The sequence below is a fragment of the Parasteatoda tepidariorum genome, chromosome 6 (genome assembly GCF_982258835.1).
Source record: "Parasteatoda tepidariorum strain Cologne lab strain chromosome 6, Ptep-v5.0, whole genome shotgun sequence".
Classification (NCBI taxonomy): Eukaryota; Metazoa; Arthropoda; class Arachnida; order Araneae; family Theridiidae; genus Parasteatoda; species Parasteatoda tepidariorum.
The window spans coordinates 111,444,041-111,467,212 of NC_141760.1; the positions used below are offsets into that span (position 1 = coordinate 111,444,041).

The 23,172-nt window shown below is 30.3% G+C and overlaps 1 protein-coding gene across 2 annotated transcripts in view; it reads left to right on the forward strand.

The window, feature by feature from the left end:
• LOC107444900 (ecdysone-induced protein 78C) overlaps positions 1–23,172 on the forward strand; it is an 85,657-nt gene that overhangs the window by 42,726 nt on the left and 19,759 nt on the right. For both annotated transcript variants that reach the window (XM_087166466.1, XM_016059168.5), the window contains one exon: positions 18,985–19,126. In XM_087166466.1, the coding sequence (XP_087022592.1) occupies positions 18,985–19,126 (142 nt within the window). The remainder of the gene's footprint in view (positions 1–18,984; positions 19,127–23,172) is intronic.

Here is a 23,172-nt window from a genome sequence, read left to right on the forward strand (position 1 = left end):
ATTCAAATCTGATCCTGCTACCTGGGTTTTGCTTGTTTTCCATTTATTTATTCTTTTAGTTTTTTTTCTTCTTTTTTTTGGGGGGGGGGGATTAAATATGCTTAAATCACGAAACGTAATCTGAAAGAAAATAAAATTTGAAAAAAACTACTAAAGCTTAGAATGAAAAATAAAAATTCAAATTGAAGAGACGAAATTGAAATTAAAATTGAAAAATTTTAGAAGTTTTTCTTTTATTAATTTTTTTTCTGATAGTAAATACCTTTAAATTATCAAATTCAACCCGAATGAAACTTTTAAATAACGTATCTATGTTTTAAAGTTTAAATTGCAAAAGGTTTTGAATTGAAAAGAGAAAAAAAAAATCCCTGCAAATGAATAATAACATCTTTAAAAAAAAGGAGAGAAATAATAGTCTGACGTCACACATACACATGAGTTAAGCGAGGAGGGATATAAAATGGGGAGCTAACTCAAAGAACTCTCGATCTTAGTTATTATAAATGGTAAAAATCGGGCCCCTTAATAAAAATTATCGAATAAATTGGCAATATTTCCAAGTTTTGTCCCCTAGTAGTTAGTAAAGTATAGTTGTGCTATAGATTGTATTTTGAGCCGCGATGGTTCTGGGAATAGAGCGTTCCTCTTCCCATGAGGTGACCCGGGTTCGAATCCCACCCAATGGCTGGTCTATACGAATCCGCATCCTGCTTGCACCGACCACAGTGCTGACGTGAAACATCCTCAGTGGTAGACGGATCATGGGTCGCTTTATCGTCAGGCTAACCGTGGGAAGCTCTCGTGGTCTTCCTCTCCATGCAACGCAAATGCGGGTTAATTCCAACAAAAGGTCCTCCCCTGAGGCATATTTCTCCCAATACTTGATCCAAGAGTTCCCTTGTCAACTGGATTGGGTTCAAAATTACAAGGCAACGTAATTGAACATTAGTAGTCGTAGAACCAAAAATTGGGTCGGCTGTTGAATGACGGTTATAATATTCCATATTCTGAATTTGTTTTTGTTGCCTACGGATCATGGGTTAGAGTCCATTTAAAATCATTGGCTAACCGTGAGATGTTCTCGCGGTTTGCCTTACCATGTAACGCCAATGTTGGTTAGTTCCATCAAAAAGTCTTCCACGAAGGCAAATTTCTTGCAATACTTGATCCAGGAGTTCCCTTGACTTCTGGATTGGGTTCAAAATTACGAAGCTACGGAGATGAACGTTAGTAGTCCTGAACCCAAAAATTTTGTCGGTTGTTCAACGACGGTTATAAAATATAAATTGTATTTTATCGTGAAATATCATATTATGCCTGTTTTTGATGGGGGGGGGGGGATTTAAATTAATGAGTATGTAGGGCAGTATGCGTTTTTTAAAAGAAATCGCACTACTTTGGAATAAAATTAAAAATAAATAAATAAAGATAGGGGGGTGTCAATGACCCCATCAGTGATGTTTATTTATTTCGAAAGACGCATAACTGTTATATCACACACAATGAATGTTTACAATTGTTCTTTTCGGAAGTAGGTGACCCATGACCAAAAAACCATGTAGGAGAGTAGGTGAGAGTTCAACATATTCTGCTGAACTACTTTCTCCCTTCTTTTGAATATTCTGCTGAATGACTCACTTCAGTAGCAAATCTATGCAAAAAATGCTTCTGTTACTCAATTTAGGGTTAAATCAGAAAATTTGGTTACCGGCCAGTGGTCAGTCTTTGCACTTTTAATGGTGGCCGCTTTTTCAAAATTAGCAAATAATAAACAATTTTTAAAAAAAAATGTGATATTATTTACATTAAGAATTTTCTTTTAAGCTATTCAGGGTGCGTAGCGTGTTTAGAAAGTGCTTAATTTCGATTTTCGTTATTTAAAAGCCCTTGAAGGTGCTTTTTTAATTGGGTGTTTTTAAAAAGTGCTTAATTCTTCCTTTTTTTAAGTTGATTTTTTTTTTTTTTTTACCATGTCGATTTTTCGCCACATGTTATGCAAAAGCGTGGTTTTCACTTGTTCTATTCAACGCTTTCACAAATCAATCAAACACAATGCATTTTGGTTTACCATCGTTTCGTAGCGTATGAAAGCGCCAATCATTTTACAAGTTTGATGAAATACTTGCGGGTCCACGTGTGTATATACTGAGCTGGATTCAGTGGGAACTATTCTTGTACTGTGCAACTCTGCTGTATTTTGAAAAGACATTTTCAGGCTTCATATTCCTCCCTCTGGAATTGAACCGAAAAACCACTCCTATCCTTTTTATGGTGGCCAATGTAATCAAGAAAAAGTTCTTTGTCAGAAACTAGTTATTTTATCATGATCATGTAAAAGTCTTTGGTTATTTGCATTTTGTTATGGTGCTTAAAAATATTTTTTAAGTTCTTAAAAAGTACTTAAAAGTTGCTTATTTTTTGTTGAAAGATTTGGCTATGCTCCCTGCTGTTTCTTGAAATGTTTTAAACAATTTTTAAAATAAAGAACTATCATATAAGTTTGTGTTAGGATTGTAACGAAATAGTGATTTGACTGAATACCGAATATCCGGCCCAAAAAAAAACGGCCGAATAAAAATTAGTTTTTAAAAAAAAAAATCGTTAATAAATATTAGTTTTTATATGAAATAAGATTAGTAATTATGGAAAAATAATCATAACTTAGCAGTATAGGGTAAAGGGAAAAAAACTTTTTAAGATAATAAAGATGAAAAAAATATCAGTTAATTAGATAAAAAAATATCTTCTTGATTCTTAAGAAAAACTTTAAGGCTAAAAATAATATTTTCTGGAAAAATAATTATCCATAAGACAATAACATTAAAAGAGGTAATGTCTATCAGAAACACTTTTAAAATGCAGCACTATCATAAAAACACCTATAAAAAACAAAATTTATAAACAAAAGCAAAACAGAAAAAGTAAAAATTGATCTTAGTTTTTTGGAATGAAAATTTTAAAGCTAAAAAATTCAGCTTTACAATTACCATATATTCAAGAAAAAGTATAGATTAAAGTCTAAAAAAAAACCCTTTTAATTTGCCGCGTCATAATAAAAATGTCTGTAAGAACATAATTTTTTTTTTAAAAAAGAAAAACCTAGATAAAAGCAAAAAACAAAATTTTGCTTGAAAAAGAAAACCAAAAGATGGATTTGGTTTCCAAGATGGAAACCAAAACAAAAACAAAACTGTTTTTGAAAAAGAAAAACCTAGATAGAAACCAAAAGAAAAACAAAACTTTTTTTGAAAAAGAAAAACCTGGAAAACCTCTATTTTAACCATGCCACTTTTTTAACGATTTCTCAGGAACTATTCGACCGATTTCGCTCAAATGTTGTATTTTGTCTTGTAAACTTACGTACCTTAGAATAAAGGTAAAAATTGTATACCTTGCAATTCAAAATTTTTTCGACTATTATTAAATAAAATAATAAATTTTTACAAAAAGTTATTTTTTTACATGGAATTATCTTTGGACAAACGAATTTTATTATTGTGTACAAAAGTTTTTCGATTTGCTTAAAAAGTTCTCGAGACATGGCAAATTTTGGATCGCTCTCCTAACCAAACTATGGAGACCTTTCTTCCCAGATTTCGGCTACCCCCTATATTTTTGGAGTGAGAAGTCTAAATCTGTCGGAAAAAGGTATGTTTATTTAGAGAAAGTACGTTTTTTTGTATGATTTTGTAACTTAAAATATCGTTTGCACTAGTTGATTAATATATTTGAGGTTACCCTCGCGAACAATTTAGATTTTTTTATTTTATTTTATAACCGTCGTTGAACAGCCGACCGAATTTTTTGGGTTTGGGTTCGATTAGCTGGGGCTGACGTCATAGGTCACATATGTGGGTATGGGAGGTCTTCTTCTTCTCAATTGAACAAGTACTCAATTGCAAATACTCAATTGAACCAGCTTAAGCGACAAAAAATTCAAAATCAGAATTTTCATCTATATGGCATCTTTGTATGGTAAGCTACATATTGCATTTTTTTAAACTAATTTTTTTAATTAATTTTTTAATACATTTTTTTATCACTTTCTTGAAATTCTATTTTAGCGTTCATGGCCTTAGCAATAATAGGAAAATAGTTGTCAAGCCAATTTTCTCGGAATCTATCGTAAAGGAATTTTTCTTCTTTTTTCCCCCTACTACACGGCATTATTGATCAGGACATTAAAAACATTTTAGTGTAATCATTGAATGTTATCTTTAAATAAAGTTATTTTCCACCGATTGTCATTATTTTGCGTGCCACTTAAGAACATAGAAGAGTGGGTAAGACGTTAGTGACAGATTTTGTCTTGGAGTCAATTCTCTGCCATAAGAAGCACATTTTGATGTCTCACGCGTACGAATCGGTATCGCACAGATTTAATTTAGGTCTTAATTTTTTATTATTGTTATTTATTACTTCAGTGCACTGTATCACACACTAATTATGTCCACTCTTAATTGCTTGTATAAAAAACGTATTTATAAAACTTCTTTGGCTCATAAAGCTTTACAGCTTTGCTGAAAAAATATTTATTTTCCGTTATAGTTTCTCCACCCATCTAAATGTATAAAAATATAGATTTCATTCATTCTTTCCCTTTTTAAGAAAAGCTGAAAATAAATTTTATTAGAAGTTCTAATTCAGCTAGCTGTTTAAGTTCTTGCCGAAAGAATCAATCCTAATTGACCCGGAATCTCTTTAAAGTGAACAGCTTTGTTAGCGTAAAGAGAAGTAGCTTACATATATTTAGGTGCGTCCCCTTTAATATTTATAAATGCTCCCTATCTTAGACTTTTTTTTTTATTAACTATAACATGGAGCCGCGTAGGGTCCGGAAATAGAGCTTTCCCATGAGGTGAACAGGGTTCGAAACCCAGCGATGGCTTGTCGATACCATTCCGCATCTTGCTTGCACCGACCACAGTGCTGACGTGAAATATTCTCAGTGGTAGACGGATCATGGGTTGGAGTCCCTTTGCCAGCAAACTAACCGTGGGAGGTTCTTGTGGTCTTCCTCTCCAAGCGGGTTAGTTCCTTAAAAAAAGTGCTCCATAAAGGCATACTTGATCCAGGAGTTCCTTTGTTTTCTGGATTAGGTTCAAAATGACAAGGCTACGAATTTAAACATTAGTAGTCGTAAACCCAAACATTCGTGTGTTATAAAATAAAATGAAATTAAAATAAAACTGTAATAGGAAACAAAAACAATATAAAGACACATTTTGGTATTTATAATCATTCATTTTATTTTATTTTATATTAATTCATAAATTTTAATTTGTATATTTTTATTTAAATTATTTTTATTTTAATTAAATAATTACGATGGAAAGGCGGAATTTAGAAAAAGTACTAAATTGAAGCGTTGCACTTACCAAATTAAAATGAAATTCATCTTAATGATACGAGAAAATAACTCACTTTCTTACAATAATTATATTCGAAATTTAGTTAAGGCTTATTATTATTTGTAAAGATAATTTTATTTTTATAACTGTCGTTGAACAGCCGACCCAATTTTGGGTTTATGACTGCTAACTCCGTAGCTTTGTAATTTTAAACTCAACCCAGAAGACAAAGGAACTCCTGGATCAAGTATTGGGAGAAATTTTGCCTTCGTGGAGGACTTTTAAACTAGTCTGCATTTGAGTTACGTGGAAAGTCTGACTGCAAGGGGACTCTAACCCATGATTCGTCTACCACTGAGGATATTTTGCGTCAGCACTGTGGTCGGTGCAAGCCGGATGCGGAATTCGTATCGACCAGCCATAACGGGAATTCGAGCACGGTTCTCCTCATTGGAAGGCGAAAGCTCTGTCCCTTGAGCCATTGTAAAGTGAATTTTTTAAAAAAATATCTTACAGAAGAAAAAAAAATTATTGTGATTAAAATAGTTGAGGTAACAACCTTTTCTTTAATGAAACCGAATACTGAGACATGTAAAAGGCAATTATGATAATTTCAAAAATGCTAGTATTTCAGACAAAATTCTTTTTATCAGTCAACTTAGTAAAATATTTGCATGAAATTAAATTCTTTCAAACAATTATAATTTCTTTTTTTTATTACCCTAATTTTTTTAATTCATTCTTTTTTTTTCTTCTTTTCACTAGTCAATTTAGTAATATATTTGCATTAAAATAAATTTTTTAAATGATAAAATTCATTCAAAACTAAAAAATACCAAACTGACACGTTTTCATAAAAGATATTTTCTTATCAAAATACAGATGTTTCGAAAAAATTATATTAAAAATGGGGCGGGGATGGTGATGGTTTTTCACCATATCCCGTAGTTTGAAATAAATTAACTCTAATGTTCTTCAATGAAAGTATAAAAATAATAAATAGATAAATATTTTATTCAGTTACATAAATGCAAATTGAATATTTTAATTTAAAACAATTGGATGTGGTCTATAATGATAATAAAACAAACCCATTGTAGCTCTAAATGAGATTCAACGTTCAGTCAGTTGGGATTCAGATTCAATACATTTTTAGCTTTAGAACATTTATATATTTAGTGAATTATAAGAGATTTTATGAATGTTAAATCTTAAAATGTTTTTATAAGTGCTTTTAGTTACAAAAAAATTAAAAAAGTTCAGAAACCGCAAATAGTTTTTAAAAGAAATCACGCTCGAATTTCGTGTGTTATTATAAAATTGAATTAAAAGTATGAAGAATTTTAAAAAAATATATATATATATACGGAAATAACTAGTAGCAACTTTAAAAAAAACGATTGAAAAACAACATAGATTGTCATTGAAATCGCCATAAACCCGCCAAAAGTAATGATTAAAATACCTGATTCAAAAATCGCAATTCGCTTTAATATCGGATTAAAAATATCAGGATTTCCGAAACCCCGTGGAAAAGCGCAGTACTAATTGTTGAAAGAACAATAAATAAAAGAAAAAAATCTCTTAGATTTGCGATGAAATCGTTACAAATAAAGCGTACATTTAAATGCATGATTCGAGCATCGTAATAAAATATTTTAAAAATATCGGGATTTATATAACCACACACACACACGAGAGGGTATATGTATTAATAAGTGATGAAAAACAGTGATGAAACGATACGATACTTAGAAAAACGAGTAAAAGCACTTAGTTTAACTCAGATAAACATACTTAGAGAGAAACGGGAGAGAAATAAGTACCTAGAAAGAGTTTATTTTGAGAAAGAGATTACTAAGAAAATAATAGGATGATATTGACACAAATAAAGCACGTCAGAAGAGATTACTATTTGCTGAATTGAAAATTCTCAAATCATTATTATGTATGTATTAAAAAGATGGGGATTTCGGGACCTATTAAAACACGATCAAAAAGTCGCTTGGATTAACCAGGGGCCTGTCCAGGACATTTTGTGAAAGGTCCTGTTTTTGTAAAATTGTGAAAACATTACTCGTAATTTGTGAATATATAATAAAAGTTAAATCGCATTCTTTCAACCAGGGTCCTGCTTTTGTGAATTTGTGCAAATAGGATCCTGTTTTTGCAAAAAACTTTTTCAAGGAGTTTTTAAATTGTAAATAGATACAAGATTATGCTCAACACTGTAAAATTATAATTTTAAAAAAATTAAATTTTCAAAAATAAACAGCATTGCTGCTATTAAATTAGAGATGCAACATACAAATATTTGGCCTATACTGCTGAACGCAGAATGTTCATTTCGGACGAATAAAGAAGCATCTGCCGAAAACAAAACTTAGTTCGTTTACATCTGTCTTTCTTCCCCCTCCCCCCTTCGGGAAGGGTTTATTAGATTAATAAAACAATAATGAAGATAAACAAATTTGCGAAGGGTCCGATTAAAAGATAAATTATTTTGCGAAGGGTCCGTTTTTAAGTTCAAATATTTTGTGAAGGGTCCGTTAACGGACTCAAATTTCTTCTAAACAGACCCCTGTTGACTGAACACAAATAAAGAGTTTCAAAAGTTATTACTAATGTTCGAAATTCAGGCATCATAGTTTTGACGAATTAAAGATATTGGACTTTTTAAAACTTAGGAAATTCGTAGCGATAACCACCTTAAAAAGCGATCGGAAAACTACATTGATTAAGATTCGGCAAGTTAAAAACATTAATGTGCAATTCAAAATTTCTGATATTTATTATTTCCACAAATATAACAATAGTTTTTTTTTTTTAAATTTTTTATTATGTTCAAGTGCTGCCACGGGCCGCATATCAAAAGCTGATTGTGCTCCCCTATCATAGTGTATTTCTGGATTGTGTGTCCTCCCCCCCCCCGCACCGCGAGGATGCTATTTACACCCAAGAGTGTGAAGAGTCAAGGAAAAGAGAAAGTTAGAAATATTTGAGAAATGGGTTAGAGCAATACATTTTTCATTCTTTGTATCCCGAAATGAATCAATGATTCCTAAGTTTTGTGTGCCATTTCGAAGATATTTGTGTGTGATCAACAACGGGAATATGCAGGTTAAAAAAAAAAAAAAAAAAAATCTCGGCCACCAGTTGATATCGGGGTTGATGACCTTCCTTTTTCTATTCCACCTTCTGCTTCCTGCTAACTATTGCTTTTCATGCTATCAAAATCATGCTTTCACGCTTCACTCCAGTTCGAAGAGTAACTGAACTATTATCGTCAGGTTGTCAATAACATAAAAGGAATTCTATTTAGAATAACTGTTAAAACTAATAAAAATAAAAATGCCAAAACCGTTATCATTTTCTTAATTTTTTTTTTTTTTTAGAAGTTCGTGAAAGAGAATTTTTTAATTGTTACTATTATTTTTTAACTCTTCACTTCAGTTTGAAGAGTAACTGAACTATTATCGTCAGGTTGTCAATAACATAAAAGGAATTCTATTTAGAATAACTGTTAAAACTAATAAAAATAAAAATGCCAAAACCGTTATCATTTTCTTAATTTTTTTTTTTTTTAGAAGTTCGTGAAAGAGAATTTTTTAATTGTTACTATTATTTTTTAACTTTTCACTTCAGTTCGAAGAGTAACTGAACAATTATCGTCAGATTGTCAATAACATGAAAGGAATTCTATTTAGAATAACTGTTAAAGCTAATAAAAATAAAAATGCCAAAACCGTTATTATTTATTTTTTTAAACTTTTCTTTAGAGGTTCGTGAGGGAGAATTTTTTTATTGTCATTATTATTTTTTAAAAATTTTTAAAGGGCTGAATTCGTTAAATAGATTATTGATTATAAAATAAATTTGAATTGTAAAATGAATTCTATTAAATTAAAATAAACATGAATTAAGATTTTAATCTGAAGTTCAGTTACGCATTCCCTCTGAAATGAATTGTTCAATTTTAAACTGCTTTGAATATGATATTAAAACTCGGACTTAATAAAAAAAAAAACTAATTAATGTTAAATTAAAAACTAAAAAAGATTTAATAGCAAAATTATTTTTTTCGTGTACATTTTATTTGTTTTTCCCCCCTTCGTTATTTCTATTTTTCATCAGTATTGATTTAATTATTATTTTCCTTTTTTTTTTCACTTCGTACGAAGAACTATTCTGCTAGTTTGAAACGATCGTGAATACAGCCGATTAAGAAACATTTTTACTTGTGAAAATTTTATACGTGCTCGAAAATAATCACATTTACTTGATTTCATCAACATAGGCTATTTTTACGCACATTGAAAATGTACTTAAAGTGCATCGAGTTTTATTCGGCAATCTATTAGCATAATATAAATTTAATATAATTTTTCATCCATAAATGATTAAGATCAGTACCCACCGCTCCCTTTAGAAGTTCGCTGTCATTTATCGCTCCCCTCCGGGAGGGGGGCGGGATTAAAAAATTCGATACATTGTTGCAAATGAGCATCAATAAATTTGAATAAATGCTAAATTACACCCGATTTTAATTGAAATTAAAATATAAATAAAGCAATTTTATCCAACCACTTTAGAAAATTTTTTAAAAAAAATATGTATTCCTTTGACTTTTTTTCTTCAGAGAGGGGTGGTCTTTGAATAGAAATAATTGAAACAATAGTCAATTTTTTTTAATTATTTTTTTTACATAATATGCAAAAATTTAAAGCGTTAACAACTAAAATGTGAGAAAAGAACTGAAAATTTAAAAATTCAATTTTTCACTCTACGAAATTCTTGGATTTTTATAGAAGGAAAAGGAATATATGGGTATTTACAGACGAGTCACAAAAGGGAAGATATTTGTTAACAAATGTTAGGCCATTTCATTGGCAAATGTATATTTTCTTCCATATTTCCTTTAACTTCGAATTAAACTCAACGTGAAATATTTAAAATTCTGATGAAGATAACGAAATTCTTGAATTTTCATAGAAGGAAAAAGAATATATGGGTATCCGCAGACGAGTCACAAAAGGGAAGATACGGGTCAATTCTCCCACTGCGTTGAGGTCGTTGCTCCACTTCCTCTAACAACACACGTATAACCCCGTTCTTTTCATTTCATCCAACACACACTGTTATTGCTATTATATATACTACCTGCTGCTTATAAACAGAATCTTTTTCGCTCAAATCTACTTCCATTTGCTTTCACGAAGAAAAAAAGTACACAATTGTTATTGGTCAGCAGAAAGAAAAACATTTGTGTTTTTGGCATTCTGTTCGAACAGTTAATAGTTAAGTCGGAGTTTATTTTTTTAAAAAAATGAACAGTAATTATTATAAAACATACGTATGATCTTTTTCATGATCAATGATTTCATGCCTATGCTAACTTTTCCCCCAATAAACACCGATGTGGGATAAATTAGTATACATAAATCTATATATATATAAAAAAGGTTGCATACAAAAGTAATTATCTAAAGTAAAGTATTTGTCAGCATCTGTGTAATTTTTTACTTAGATTTAATAAAATTAAAAAAAATTATATATAATTTTGTTTCGTTTAAAATTAGTTTCGTTTAGTATATAACATTAATAAGATATAATTTAGTAGAAAATATTAATAAGAATATCTGCGTTTTAGAAATCATAATAAGAAAAATCTGTTTTTTAAAAATCATAACACGAAAAATCTGCTTTTTAAGAATCATAATAAGAAAAATCTTTTTTTTAAAAAAATCATAATAAGAAATCAGCTTACAATTAGTATCTCAAATCAATTGTTATTAGAAATGCTCTAAAAAAATCTCGTTCTGTTCTGTATTTTGTTCAGAATTTTAATAAAATTCTTGGTAAAAAAAAATGACGAAAATCGGCGCTTTTGTCAACGCCATGGCCACTTTCTCTCCTTTTTTGCTACCCTATACCCCCACTAAATTAGAGACTAACCCAGTTTCCATGGCAACGACTGCAATCTGTTCTACCTGCCTTTCTGTTCAGTGCCAACTTGATATGAAACGGAGTATAGAAATAAAAAAGGGCAGGGTGCTTCCTTCCAGAAAAGGACGCTTTGAGCTTTGAAAGGGCACTCGCTTATCACAGTTAAAATTTATCAAAATATGTAATAATATCCTATAACTGAATTTGATCCTCAATTTTTAAATTATCTTCTTAAGCTATTTTACACATATATTTCATAAAATAATTCTTACTCATTATCAAAATAAGAGAAAAATTTGAAGCTTTTGGAAAATATTTAAGGTCAAGCCAAAAGACAATCTCTGTGCATAAATTTCCTCAAAAGAGAGTAAACTAGAAAAATAAAATTAAAAAAATTAAAAAAAAAAAGGATTCATTGATATACAACTTTAAATATTTCATTGTTATTTTTTTAATTTCAAATCGAAAATTATGAGAAAATAAGCATTTAAAGGTGTATATATATATTTTTTTAAAAAAAGGTATATTCATTAGAAGAAAATAATGGTAAAATTTTAAATTCCTAAAAGAATAATAAATATACTTCTCCCTAAATAAAAGATAAAAAGGAATGAAATTAAAAATTTAAGTTAAATAATTATCATTACTAAATAAATCACAAGTGGTTTATTCATTGAAACAGTTTTTTTTTTTTTTAAACTAATTTTCCTAAAAACAAAAAAATTATAAAAAGGTACTTTATATTATTTTTTAACCGTCGTTGAACAGCCGTCCCAATTTTTGGGTTTATGACTACTAATGTTCAACTCCGTAGCTTTGTAATTTTAAACGAAAATCCAGAAGACAATGGAACTCCTGGATAAAGTATTGGGAGAAATTTCCCTTCATGGAGGAGTTTTTGACTGAACTAACCCGCATTTGTGTTACATAGTGAGGAAAACCACGAAAACCTCCCACAATTAAGAGGACTCTAACTCATGATCAGTTTACGACTGATGATATTTTACGTCAGCACTGTTTTCGAGGTGCGGAATTCGTATCGACCAGCCATCACTGGGAACCGAACCCGGTTCATCTCATTGGAAGACGAACACTCTATCCCATGAGCCACCACGGTTCTAATAAAAAGGAAGTGTTTTCTTAGGGATGGCGGATTATTTCTAGAAAAAGGCAAAGTAGGGCTCAATTATAAGGATCAAAGGGCATGTGGAGTGGGCCGCCCTTCAAAAAACGCTTATGGAGAACATTGGTTAAGTTACTATAATTACAAACTATAATTACAATTTAATAATAAGCAAAAGATGATGAGTCGTGGTGGTTCAGGGAATAGAGTGTTCCAATGAAGTGAACCGGATTCGAATCCCAGGATGGCCTGTCGATCACACAGCTCACTCCGACCACAGTGCTGACGTAAAATATCCTCAGAGTTAGTCGAATCATAGGTTAAGATTCCCCTTACCGTCAGGCTAACCAAGGAAGGTTTCCGTGGTTTTCCTCTCCATGTAACGCATATGCTGGTTAGTTCCATGTAAAAATATTCCGCGAAGGCAAATTTCTCTAAATACTGGATCCAGGTGTTCCCTTGTCTTCTGATTTGGGTTCGAAATTACAAGGCTATCGAGTTGAACATTAGTAGTTGCAAACCCTAAATTGGGCCGGCTATTCAACTACGGTTATAAAATCGAACAAATGATGATGGACCAAGATTAATGTTATAAAAAAAATATTTAATTAGGATAAGAAAAGTATAAAAAAAAAAATTTTACATTTAAAATTGAGACTGAATGCAGAAAATCTCGAAGCACGAAGAAACGCTAGGTCCTATATTGTATGAATTGCAAGCATGAAATGTTTGTTGCGTTTTTCTTTAGCCGAGCTTTGTTTGTTTACGTTACGATTTCCCCTCACTCCAGTCACAGCCGATGAGCAAAATACCATAGGCAGGCAGAATATCAGCAATCTGAAGGTCAGAGCCGCTATGACTCTGGATATAGAGTGTTCGCCTTTCAATCAGGAGAACCGGCTTCGAATCCCAGGGATGGCTTGTTGATATGATATCCGCAACTGGCTTGCACCGACCACACTGTTGACGTAAAATATCCTCAGTGGTAGGCGGATCGTTGGTTAGAGTCCCCTTCCCGTCAGGCGCTAACCGTGGGAGGTTTTCGTGATTTTCCTCTCCATGTGACACAGATACAGGTTAGTTCCATCTAAAAGTAGCTATACCATGAAAGCAAATTTCTTCCAATACTTGATCCAGGCTTTCCTTTGTCTTCTGGATTGGGTTCAAAATTACAAGGCTACGGAGTTGAGCATTAGCAGTCGTAAATCCAAAACTGGGTTCGGTTGCTTAACGACGGTTATGAAATAAAGAAATAAAATCTGAAGATCAGAATATTAGAGCTACGTTCAGTTGAAATGTAATGGACACAAAGTGTCATCTAGTGGTTATTTAAAATTGTTTCAGCATTATATGGACAGATGCACTGCCCGTTTACTAGGCTATAATGCACTGGTGAACTCCCCCCCCCCCCTTGACCCTGAGATAAGTTCGTACGAAATGCATATGTGATTCGCCCGGCGCGAAGAGGTTTGGTTTAAAGGTTTCGTATTTCGTCATGTCTCGAGACCTTTAAAAGCATATCGAAAATACAAAATGTGAACGAAATCCGTCTAATAGTTCTTCAGAAATTAAGTTCTAAATTAATGATAGTTTCAAAATCTGATAATTCAGAAACTATTAGACCGATTTGATTTTTTTTTACTTAAAATTTTGTATTTTGCTATTTATTATAGTATTCGTTAAAATGACGTATAAAATTCTATATCTCACAAAGCAAAATGTTTTCGAATATTAGTAAATAAAATAACAATAAATAATTATTAAAAACTAATTTTTGTATAGAATTATCTTTGGATAAACGAATCTTATAATTGTGTGCAAAAAAATTTTCGAGATATGGTAAAGTAAATTGTTAAAAAAAAAAAAAAATTAAGAAAGCGTATCAATTAAAATTTAAAGCGTATCATATAAACTGTTTTAATATTTTTAATTTCACGCTAATAAAATATTGAAAACAACTGTGTATAAATTTTAAATGTTAAATAAAGCTAAGTTTTTTCCCCGACAATTATCACTTTTTTTCTTCTTTTTCAAAAAAAAAATAAATAAATAAAAAAACATTTCCCAGTAAAAATTTTAATATTTTTTTTGATTCTTTGGTTATGAAAGAGTTTTGAAAGGATTTTAACCTTCAGAATATATAAGTTAATAAAACAAATTAATAATCTGATTATTATGTGTTTACAAAAGCAAAAATAAATCAATTTCTGCTGTAGTGGCGGAATTTAGTTAAGCAGAAAATATCTTCCTTGCAAAAATTGGCAGCTATATGCTTTCTTATTTTAAAAAAGTACTATTGTATTAAGTACAATATTCAATTGTTTGTAAATATGTTTAATAATTTCAGTAGTAAATAATAGGCTGCTATGACGTTGAAAATACACTGCAATGGATTCTCTTGATAATGAGCTTTCACTTCAACTTTGAAAATTTGTTAATTTTTAGTCTTGGTAGCAATAAAGATTACTAAAAAATCAAGTCATATTTTATTTTTCTTTTAAAAATGATTAATAAAGTGAAAACTATTCTTAATATCTTATTAAACATCTGTTTCAAAATTTAGTTTTCTCTTCTTTCCATATTGAGCACAGTTGTTTCATCTTTCATTCATGTTTGAAATAAATTGAAATATCGTAAAATATTATATTTTTATGTTACGTAAAATATTCAAACTGGATTATATAAAAATGTGCACATCGCACATAAAATCTAAATAAAAATCTTCTCCAGTCTGAATTAGAAGTAATAAGAGTTTATCGTAATCATTACGATAATATAATTATGAGTCTGACACTTTTCCTAGAAAGCAATTTAAAATTCTTATATTCATTTGAATAAATATCAGCGTGGCAGCTATCATATTTTGAATTATTAATGCCTTAAATTTAAACCTCGGTTAATATAAATTTATTATAATAATATCAAAATAAATTAAATGGAAATAAATATTGAAGACGCACCCAATAAAAACTAACTTCACATTAATAAACATATTTCGCGAAAAACGATATTTATTTATTTAGATTATGTAACTTAAAATAATAATAAAATAAATTCCGATTATCTTTCAATAATTAGCAATTAGCACACATTAGCTCACAAAGTAGCATTTCACACATTAGCTGCCACTTTAAATTAAAAAAGATGAACGTGTGCATAATGGGATGCCAGAAAGGGACGAAGTGTGGGTATCTCGATCCCGATTGGTTGTTGAAACGTGGCATTTGTTTATGTTAGCAATTGTTCTTTCCATTCCATTTCAAGTAAGCCAACCCCTTCAAGTATCAATTTTCTTAAGTGACACATTCTAAATTCGTTCACAGAAATTCTTTCTCAAAGATTTCGATTCTTTCATTATATATTTACACAGAGACTTAACACAAATACATACACGAAGCCATGTGAAACATAAGCAAACTAATCATGCATCGAAGATGACAGGTACACAAAACAAAAAAACACATGACACAAAAAAACACACTGTTACAATAAAATACATAAACAAATTATAAATCGAAGTTTAGTTAAAGAAGTAGACGAGAAAGAATTATATTTCAACTAATTCGATGTACGATATGGCTCAGTATTTAATTAACTTATCGTTAATTAACATTCTAACTTATGTAGAGAAAATTAGCTGAACTTTACCACGCCGTTTTGCTGATAAAGATTTGCGTTCGCTGACGTCATAGGTCACATGCATGGGTACGGAAAGTACCCAATTCCTTACATTTATGAAAGATTTTATAATAAATATTTTATGGTTAAATGATTTGCTTAACCAAGATAAATATGAATAATATACCAGTGAATAATTGTAATTTGATAATTGTAGCGATAGTTAAGCCGCAATACTTCCGCACTAGAATTTTATCAGGGATATAATTCAGTGAACGGATACGACTAGTTGTCGTATTTGCGAGAGGCCGAGAAAACTGTATTAGGTTCACTTACTTTTGAGTACTTGCAGTGAGAGCGGTAACAAGTTAACCGAGTCTCAAGCGTTTGTCTTGAGAGTTGTACTAAGTTCACGGTTGAGTGTGTGGTCTCTCCTGTGTTGCTTTAGCAGTCGAGTGTGTGTAGAATCCCGATGTGTGCAAATAGGATTGATAAGCAACAGCGCTAGGAGGGCAATGACGCAATCCCCAAAAGCAAGTCAACTGTTCAATATGGACCATACATCGAAGTGGGCGTTACTTTTGATATAGGCAAGCTCATATCACGTCTAGGTCGCCAATGTGGGGAATTTAGTCAATAACCATGCCAACCTTCATATATCGAAAGGTACCGCAAGACTGAATCGAGTTTGCATGTCTTATATGCTAGTGAGTTGATATTTAATAATTGCAGTGGTAGTTGCGTTGCGTATAAATCTTTCTATCTCCAATATCCCCTACTAAAGCCCGATTTTCTTTTTTTCATTATAATGATATAGAAGCTGATAAATAAAAGGAACGATAATTTTTTAATGTGCATATTATTTACTATACAAGCTATTACTTATTCCTTAAAAATTAATAACTACGCAATCAAATATCCGAATTCAAGTCTTTATATTAATTATCTATCACAATGATCAGACTATATGACCCCTGTGGTCGGTGCAAACCGGGTGCGAAATTCGTATCGACCAACTATCTTAGGGATTTGAACCTGGTTCACTTCATTGGAAAACGACCGCTCTGTCCCCTGAGCCATCACGTCTTCTTCGCCCATGACTGTACTCACGCTTATGGTGAAAGTATGTAAAAGTGTTGCCGTAGATAGAGAGTTTGCTCTGCGACACTTGTAGAGCATTTCGATCCAATTAATTACTTCCTTTATTGAAAAAATATTATCTGTTAAAAATATCGCCTCGCATAATAAGATGTTGTAAGCAGCAATAATCTTTCTAGGCCTCGTGATTTGTTTTGTTTGCTTTTGTATTGAAAATATCCATACAAATTGCGAGCCGAGGTGCGTGAATAGCATAAAGTGAAAACGGGACCTAAGCAAAATCTCTCTAGGCCATCCCGTTCTAGAAATTTTAACTGCATATTGCGTTATAACTGTAACCAATAGTTTTCTTAGCATTTCATATCTTCCGATAGCGGCGTTGATGTCGAATTAATTGATAGAAAAATGTCTTTCGTTTGTATATAGAAAGTATGACGTTTTTAATTTTACAAAAAATTATGTTTTAACGAAGTGTTATTATTTAAGAATCAAAAACTTCATCAAATCACTGTTGTGCAATATTTATCCATTTTCTTTTTACTTAATAAGCATAATCTAGTCCAAAATAGATGCAAAGTAGCAGTTGAGAGAAATACAAAACCGGTTCCATTACTAGAGGTGAAAGCTTTTTTGTATGAATACATATATTTTGTGTATAAAAGTATTTGTTAAATGTGATTTTATTATAAATTTTGTTGCAACAACACAATCCTTTTGTAAGATCGTTTTTTTCTTTTTAATAGTTAACTCTTATATCCTTGCCATTTATTGTGAATGTGCATTTGCTGAGAAATCTCTCCATCTTTGTTTTGATTTTTTACTTGTGTTGCGGGTAAATTATTATTTACGAGTGTTTTATTTTTTCAAGAAAAATAAATTCGATCTCAATTTCTTTTACATTTGAATGTTACTTATTTTATAACATAGCAACATTACCCGTTTTGAATTTATTATATTAGTTTAAATCAAAGTCTCATTATTACAAATGTCGAGCGAATAGAAAATTTTCCTTGTGAAGTCTAATATTCATTTTACTGATTTAATTATGATTGGTGGGTAAGTGTAATTTTCTAAAAATCTTGCTTCTGCCTAAGCCAATTAGGAATAATTCATCTTGTGATTAATGTGGGTAATTTTTACAATTAGACCACGATTGTGCAATGAAGTATGCAAATCAGTGACAGTTTTAAATAGCAGTTGCAAGAAAATATGTAATTACTATCCCTTTTCTTAAACGATTTAAGAACTCACAAAGAGAATATTTAATATTTTTTATGTGAAGCAATAAATAAATGAAGGGGTATGTTATGTTGTATTTTTTAAAGAAATAGATAATATAAATGAAGAATTTTAACATGTATTTAGAATTATTACTTTTCTTTATAAAAATATCTTTGTATCCCTTATATTTTTATAAAGCCTTTGTGTACAAACACAATTTAGAAACAAAACTCTTGTTTGTTTAAAATGCGTTTTAAGAACATAGTTACAAAAAGGGGCAGTAAACTGCAAAAACATCATTTTAATTTTAAGGTATATATTTTTTTTAACTGTACCATATGCTCCAAATTTATTGAAAGGTGTAATAGATACTGTTTATTTTACCTTTAAACTTAAGTTCTTGAAGCTATTATTCAAAGTTCTAGAGGGTTATTAATTTTTGTTGTAGGAAGGGTAAGATAAATTTTATATACGTGGACTGTAATTTTAAAATATATAGTTTTTATTGCTTTTAAAATTACATTTTTTATTACTGTTATTTAGGGCTAAACGTTGGTTTACATTTCCCGAATCTGTGTCTTGTGCGGCAAATGTTAGATGTAGATTTATGTTTTGTTTTTCCTATAGGGATTCTTTCGCCGAAGCATTCAAAAGCAAATCAACTATAAATGTCTTCGAGATAAACAGTGTTTGGTTATCCGTCTGAACAGAAACCGTTGCCAGTATTGTAGATTCCAAAAATGTCTGAGTGTTGGAATGTCAAAAGATTGTGAGTAACAGTTTTAAAAACACATATTCTGTACTTGATTTAAATTATAATTTACGTGTTGTTGTTTTTTGTGTACTTATTTCTTAAGAAACAGAGCTTAGATTGATGTGCTTTAATAGATTCCATGCATAAGTTTTTTGTGTTAGGTAAAAAATAGTCTAATTGTAAATAACAAGTTATACCAGGGAGGGCAAATTTCTTCCAGGATTGAAAAAACTACCCTGGAAGAAATAGGTTTCCTTCAACCGAAATGAAAGAGATGCTTCTTTCAAATGAGAAATATCAAAATCAAATATTTAAAACCAGGGGTCTGTCCAGGGCAAATTTACTATTAGCGTTTCCTTCACTAATTCAACTTAAAGGAAAACAGTAATGTTTTTTTAAAAAAGCATGTTCTAAGATTCTACTCTCCGTATCCCCGTAAGAAACAGGGTTGGCTTTTTGCCGACAGAAACTAAAAAGACGTCTATATTAGTTCTAATAATTGCTTAATGACATTTTGTTTAACAGGGTGCGTAGCGTTTGTAAAAAGTACTTAAAGGTGCTTTTTTGGGGATTTCGTTTTTAAAAGCTTTTAAAGGTGCTTTTTTCAGCTGGCGTTTTTAAAAAGTGCTTTTTCTTCCGAATAATTTTTTTTCCCCTTCAGTGATGTCTGGTGGATCCCATGCATTTCACGAAAAATGGGGAGTTTGCTACGTAATCATTCACGCGGACTTCATGTCGTACTCACGTTATGACTTGCGCGCGCGCACACTTGAAACCGAAACCCGAGTGCTTCAATTCGGATAGAGAATATCAGATCCTTATGAAATGTTTTTCTTTTTAATTTATTTTAATTCTGTTCTTGTTTATTTTATTTTACTTCAAACACTTTTTTTGACGTAGGGGGTAAGGGTACTATTGTTCTGAGTTCAGGGTCAAGTTGAATTCACTCGGTGATGTGGGAAAGTACTGATTGTTTCGATTTACGCCCGTTTCTTTTTGTTTTTTTTTAACGCTAAAACTGCTTATAAAAAGTTTTTGTTTTTCAATAATATCATTGATTGAATATGAATTTTTTGAGTGCTTGAAAACTTTTGTAAAGTGCTTGAAAAGTTTTTAAAAAGTGCTTATTTTTGATTCAGAGATTTGGCTACGCACCCTGTTTAAGTAAACTGTTGTAACTCCATGTAACTGTAACAAACTTTTTAATTTATTGTTTGTAAATATATATTTTGTTTTTATTAACTATAAAGAGTACAGTATATCAAATATTTATATAAAACAAATCTGCTCCATTTGCTGAAACTTATTTTTCCAGTTAAGTTTTTTACAACTACATGGTGGTCCAGATTTAAAAAATATGCAATCGGTGAAAGTTTCACAAATCTTGCTTGTTCCTTGATGGCAATGCTTGCTAGTTTTGCTGAACTTGAGAGAATCTTCTCAAATTTCTCGTTCATGCATATAGCAAGGTATGTTTAGGTTTAGAAACTGCATCGAAACTTGTCTTTTATAGATTACTGCAGAGTGCAAACAATGTAATATTTGATTTTGAATGGTGATAATTTTGTAAGTAAATTGTACTTTGTTTAACATTTAATTGTTTTGTCTATGAATTATCCATTGTATGTCAATCTCAGTACTTAATTTTATGTAATTTTCTGAATTTCTGACACATATGTGGCAGAAAAGGGTTTCTGTCATGCCAGTTTTAACCTGTTTCTACCAGTGGTTTTAACCACCTCGGCAGAAACTTACCCATCTTGGTAAGAAACCATAATTCCCATGTTATATCCGCATATAGGAATAATAGATAGCACATGCTTGGTCAGATAATGCAGTATAGTAAGTAACCGGTCGCTTACGCCATGTTATGGTGAAATTTTTTTCTTAGAGATTTTTTTCAAATTAAACGACCAAGCGCATTCTCTGAATTTGAACATTCAAACATCGTTCTAACTTTATTCTGACAGATCTTTATTATTTTATGAAACTTTATTTTTAAATTCATGTTGAAATTTAACAATGTACTATGACTTTTATTGAGTTTTAAATTTGGATGCAATTTTAAGCCTAAAATTTTACAATGACAAAATTATTTTTGAATATATGAGGTAAAATATAAATCTAAGTTAAAATTATAAATTTTCAAGCCATTAATGCAGCCTTTTTAAATGTGTAAAAAGTAAAAAATCAGTGAACGTAAAATAAACTAATCAATTTCTTAAGAAATGAATGTAATCCTTTAATATTTTATATGAATGAGTACAGTATAACTTAATATTTTTATAATTATATTAAGAACTGATATAATACCATACTCAAATCTCATATTGGTCCACAGCTGTCAAGAATCACAAAGATTCATCATTTGAAAATTTCCATCTCTGTTTCATTCATTAAATTTAATGAAGAACTAATTTTTAAACTTTTAATTGTACTTCAGTATTTCTTAAATTTTCAATGCTCTTAAGATATTTTATTAAGAAACCTAATCTTAAGAGGCAAGATTTTAAAAAAAAAAGTATGATGTAAGGGACTTTTCACTATTTTAACATTTAGCAAATGTAGTAAAAAATTTAATTTAATTCTATTTAGTCATTCCAAAAAACTCTTAATGATTTAATTTAAAAACAATTGAAATAAAGAAAAATTACTTAATCTCAGATTTGTAAAATTTTATGAATGTATTGACCATATAAAAAAATTTACTTCATACAAAAAAAGTTTAACTGCAATACTCATTATTTACATTTTAAAATTATTGGAAATTTTTTTTAATTGTTTCATTAGAAAAATACTAAACCATGTGACAAATTTTATAAAAATTTAATAAGCAACATTTATTAATTATCATTAATATGAATTTATTAAATTTTCTTAGTTTACTTTATTCTTTACTTATCTATATACATTCAGCATGGTCAATAATATATTTCTGTTTAATGTTTTGTTGAATATGCTTTTTATTAGTAGCTTTTATTTAAATCTTAATAATACAGATAACTTTTTTAAATTATAGTTTAACTAATTATGACTTTGAATTAAAGTTATTCTTTTTTACAAAATCAAATAAAGTAATTATGAATTTAAAAAATAGAACGAATTACTCTATATTGAATCTATGCAAAATTCTTCATAAATTGTTTTTATGGTTTGGAGTCAAAAACAAGTTTTTTTATCATGTAAAATTCTTGCATTTTGTTTATATATATCAGGGGTTTGTCTAGGTTTTTCCGTGAGGTGCGTATTCTGTGAAAATTTAGACATAATTTGTGAAAAACTAAAAATTATATTAAAAAATCATCACAAAAATATGGATTTATCGTTTTTCAAGGGATACAAAAATAAAATTTTAAGAAAAAGTATTTTGTGAGACTACATTTTTTGTTTTTCTTAAAGTTGAATTTGTGATGGTGCCGCTAAACGGTAGTAAATTCAGTCTGGGCAGACCCCTGTATATATAACTTTCAACAACAGGAAGAATAAATTAATTTTAGTGCATATATCTTCATTTTTTTTTTAAGGGCTTAAAAATATTTGAGTGCTTAAAAGGTTATTTTGTCGAAAAAAAATTTGGCTATTTGTCCTGTATAGGATATTTAAAATTATACTAGGGGAGAGTTGGATAAAATGGGATAGTCGTACAAAACGGGATACTTCGCCTAGGGACCAGACTATTGCAGCTATCTAGCGAATAACGACAGAAACTTGTTATTTGACTGTAATTATATCATTTTTAGTGCGTACAGTCTCGAGATCACTAGATGATAGAAAGTTGTAGGTCTCAGAACTTTTTTACTCCATTTTTTTGCCACTTTCTACATTTACGTGCGTTGTTTTTCACATTGTACTGCCTATATATATATAGGATTACAATTCCGGTAAATATTACATTTGATGAAGTATTTATTAACGAGTATTCTCATGTCTAGTCAATCTAATTTTTCTTTCACGTTTAGGCAGCAGCCATGTTTGTTTTGAAAAGTGTCTGAGTCTGACAAAACGGGATACTTGTGAGTTGGATAAAACCGGATAGTTTTTTTATATCCCGTTTTATCCAC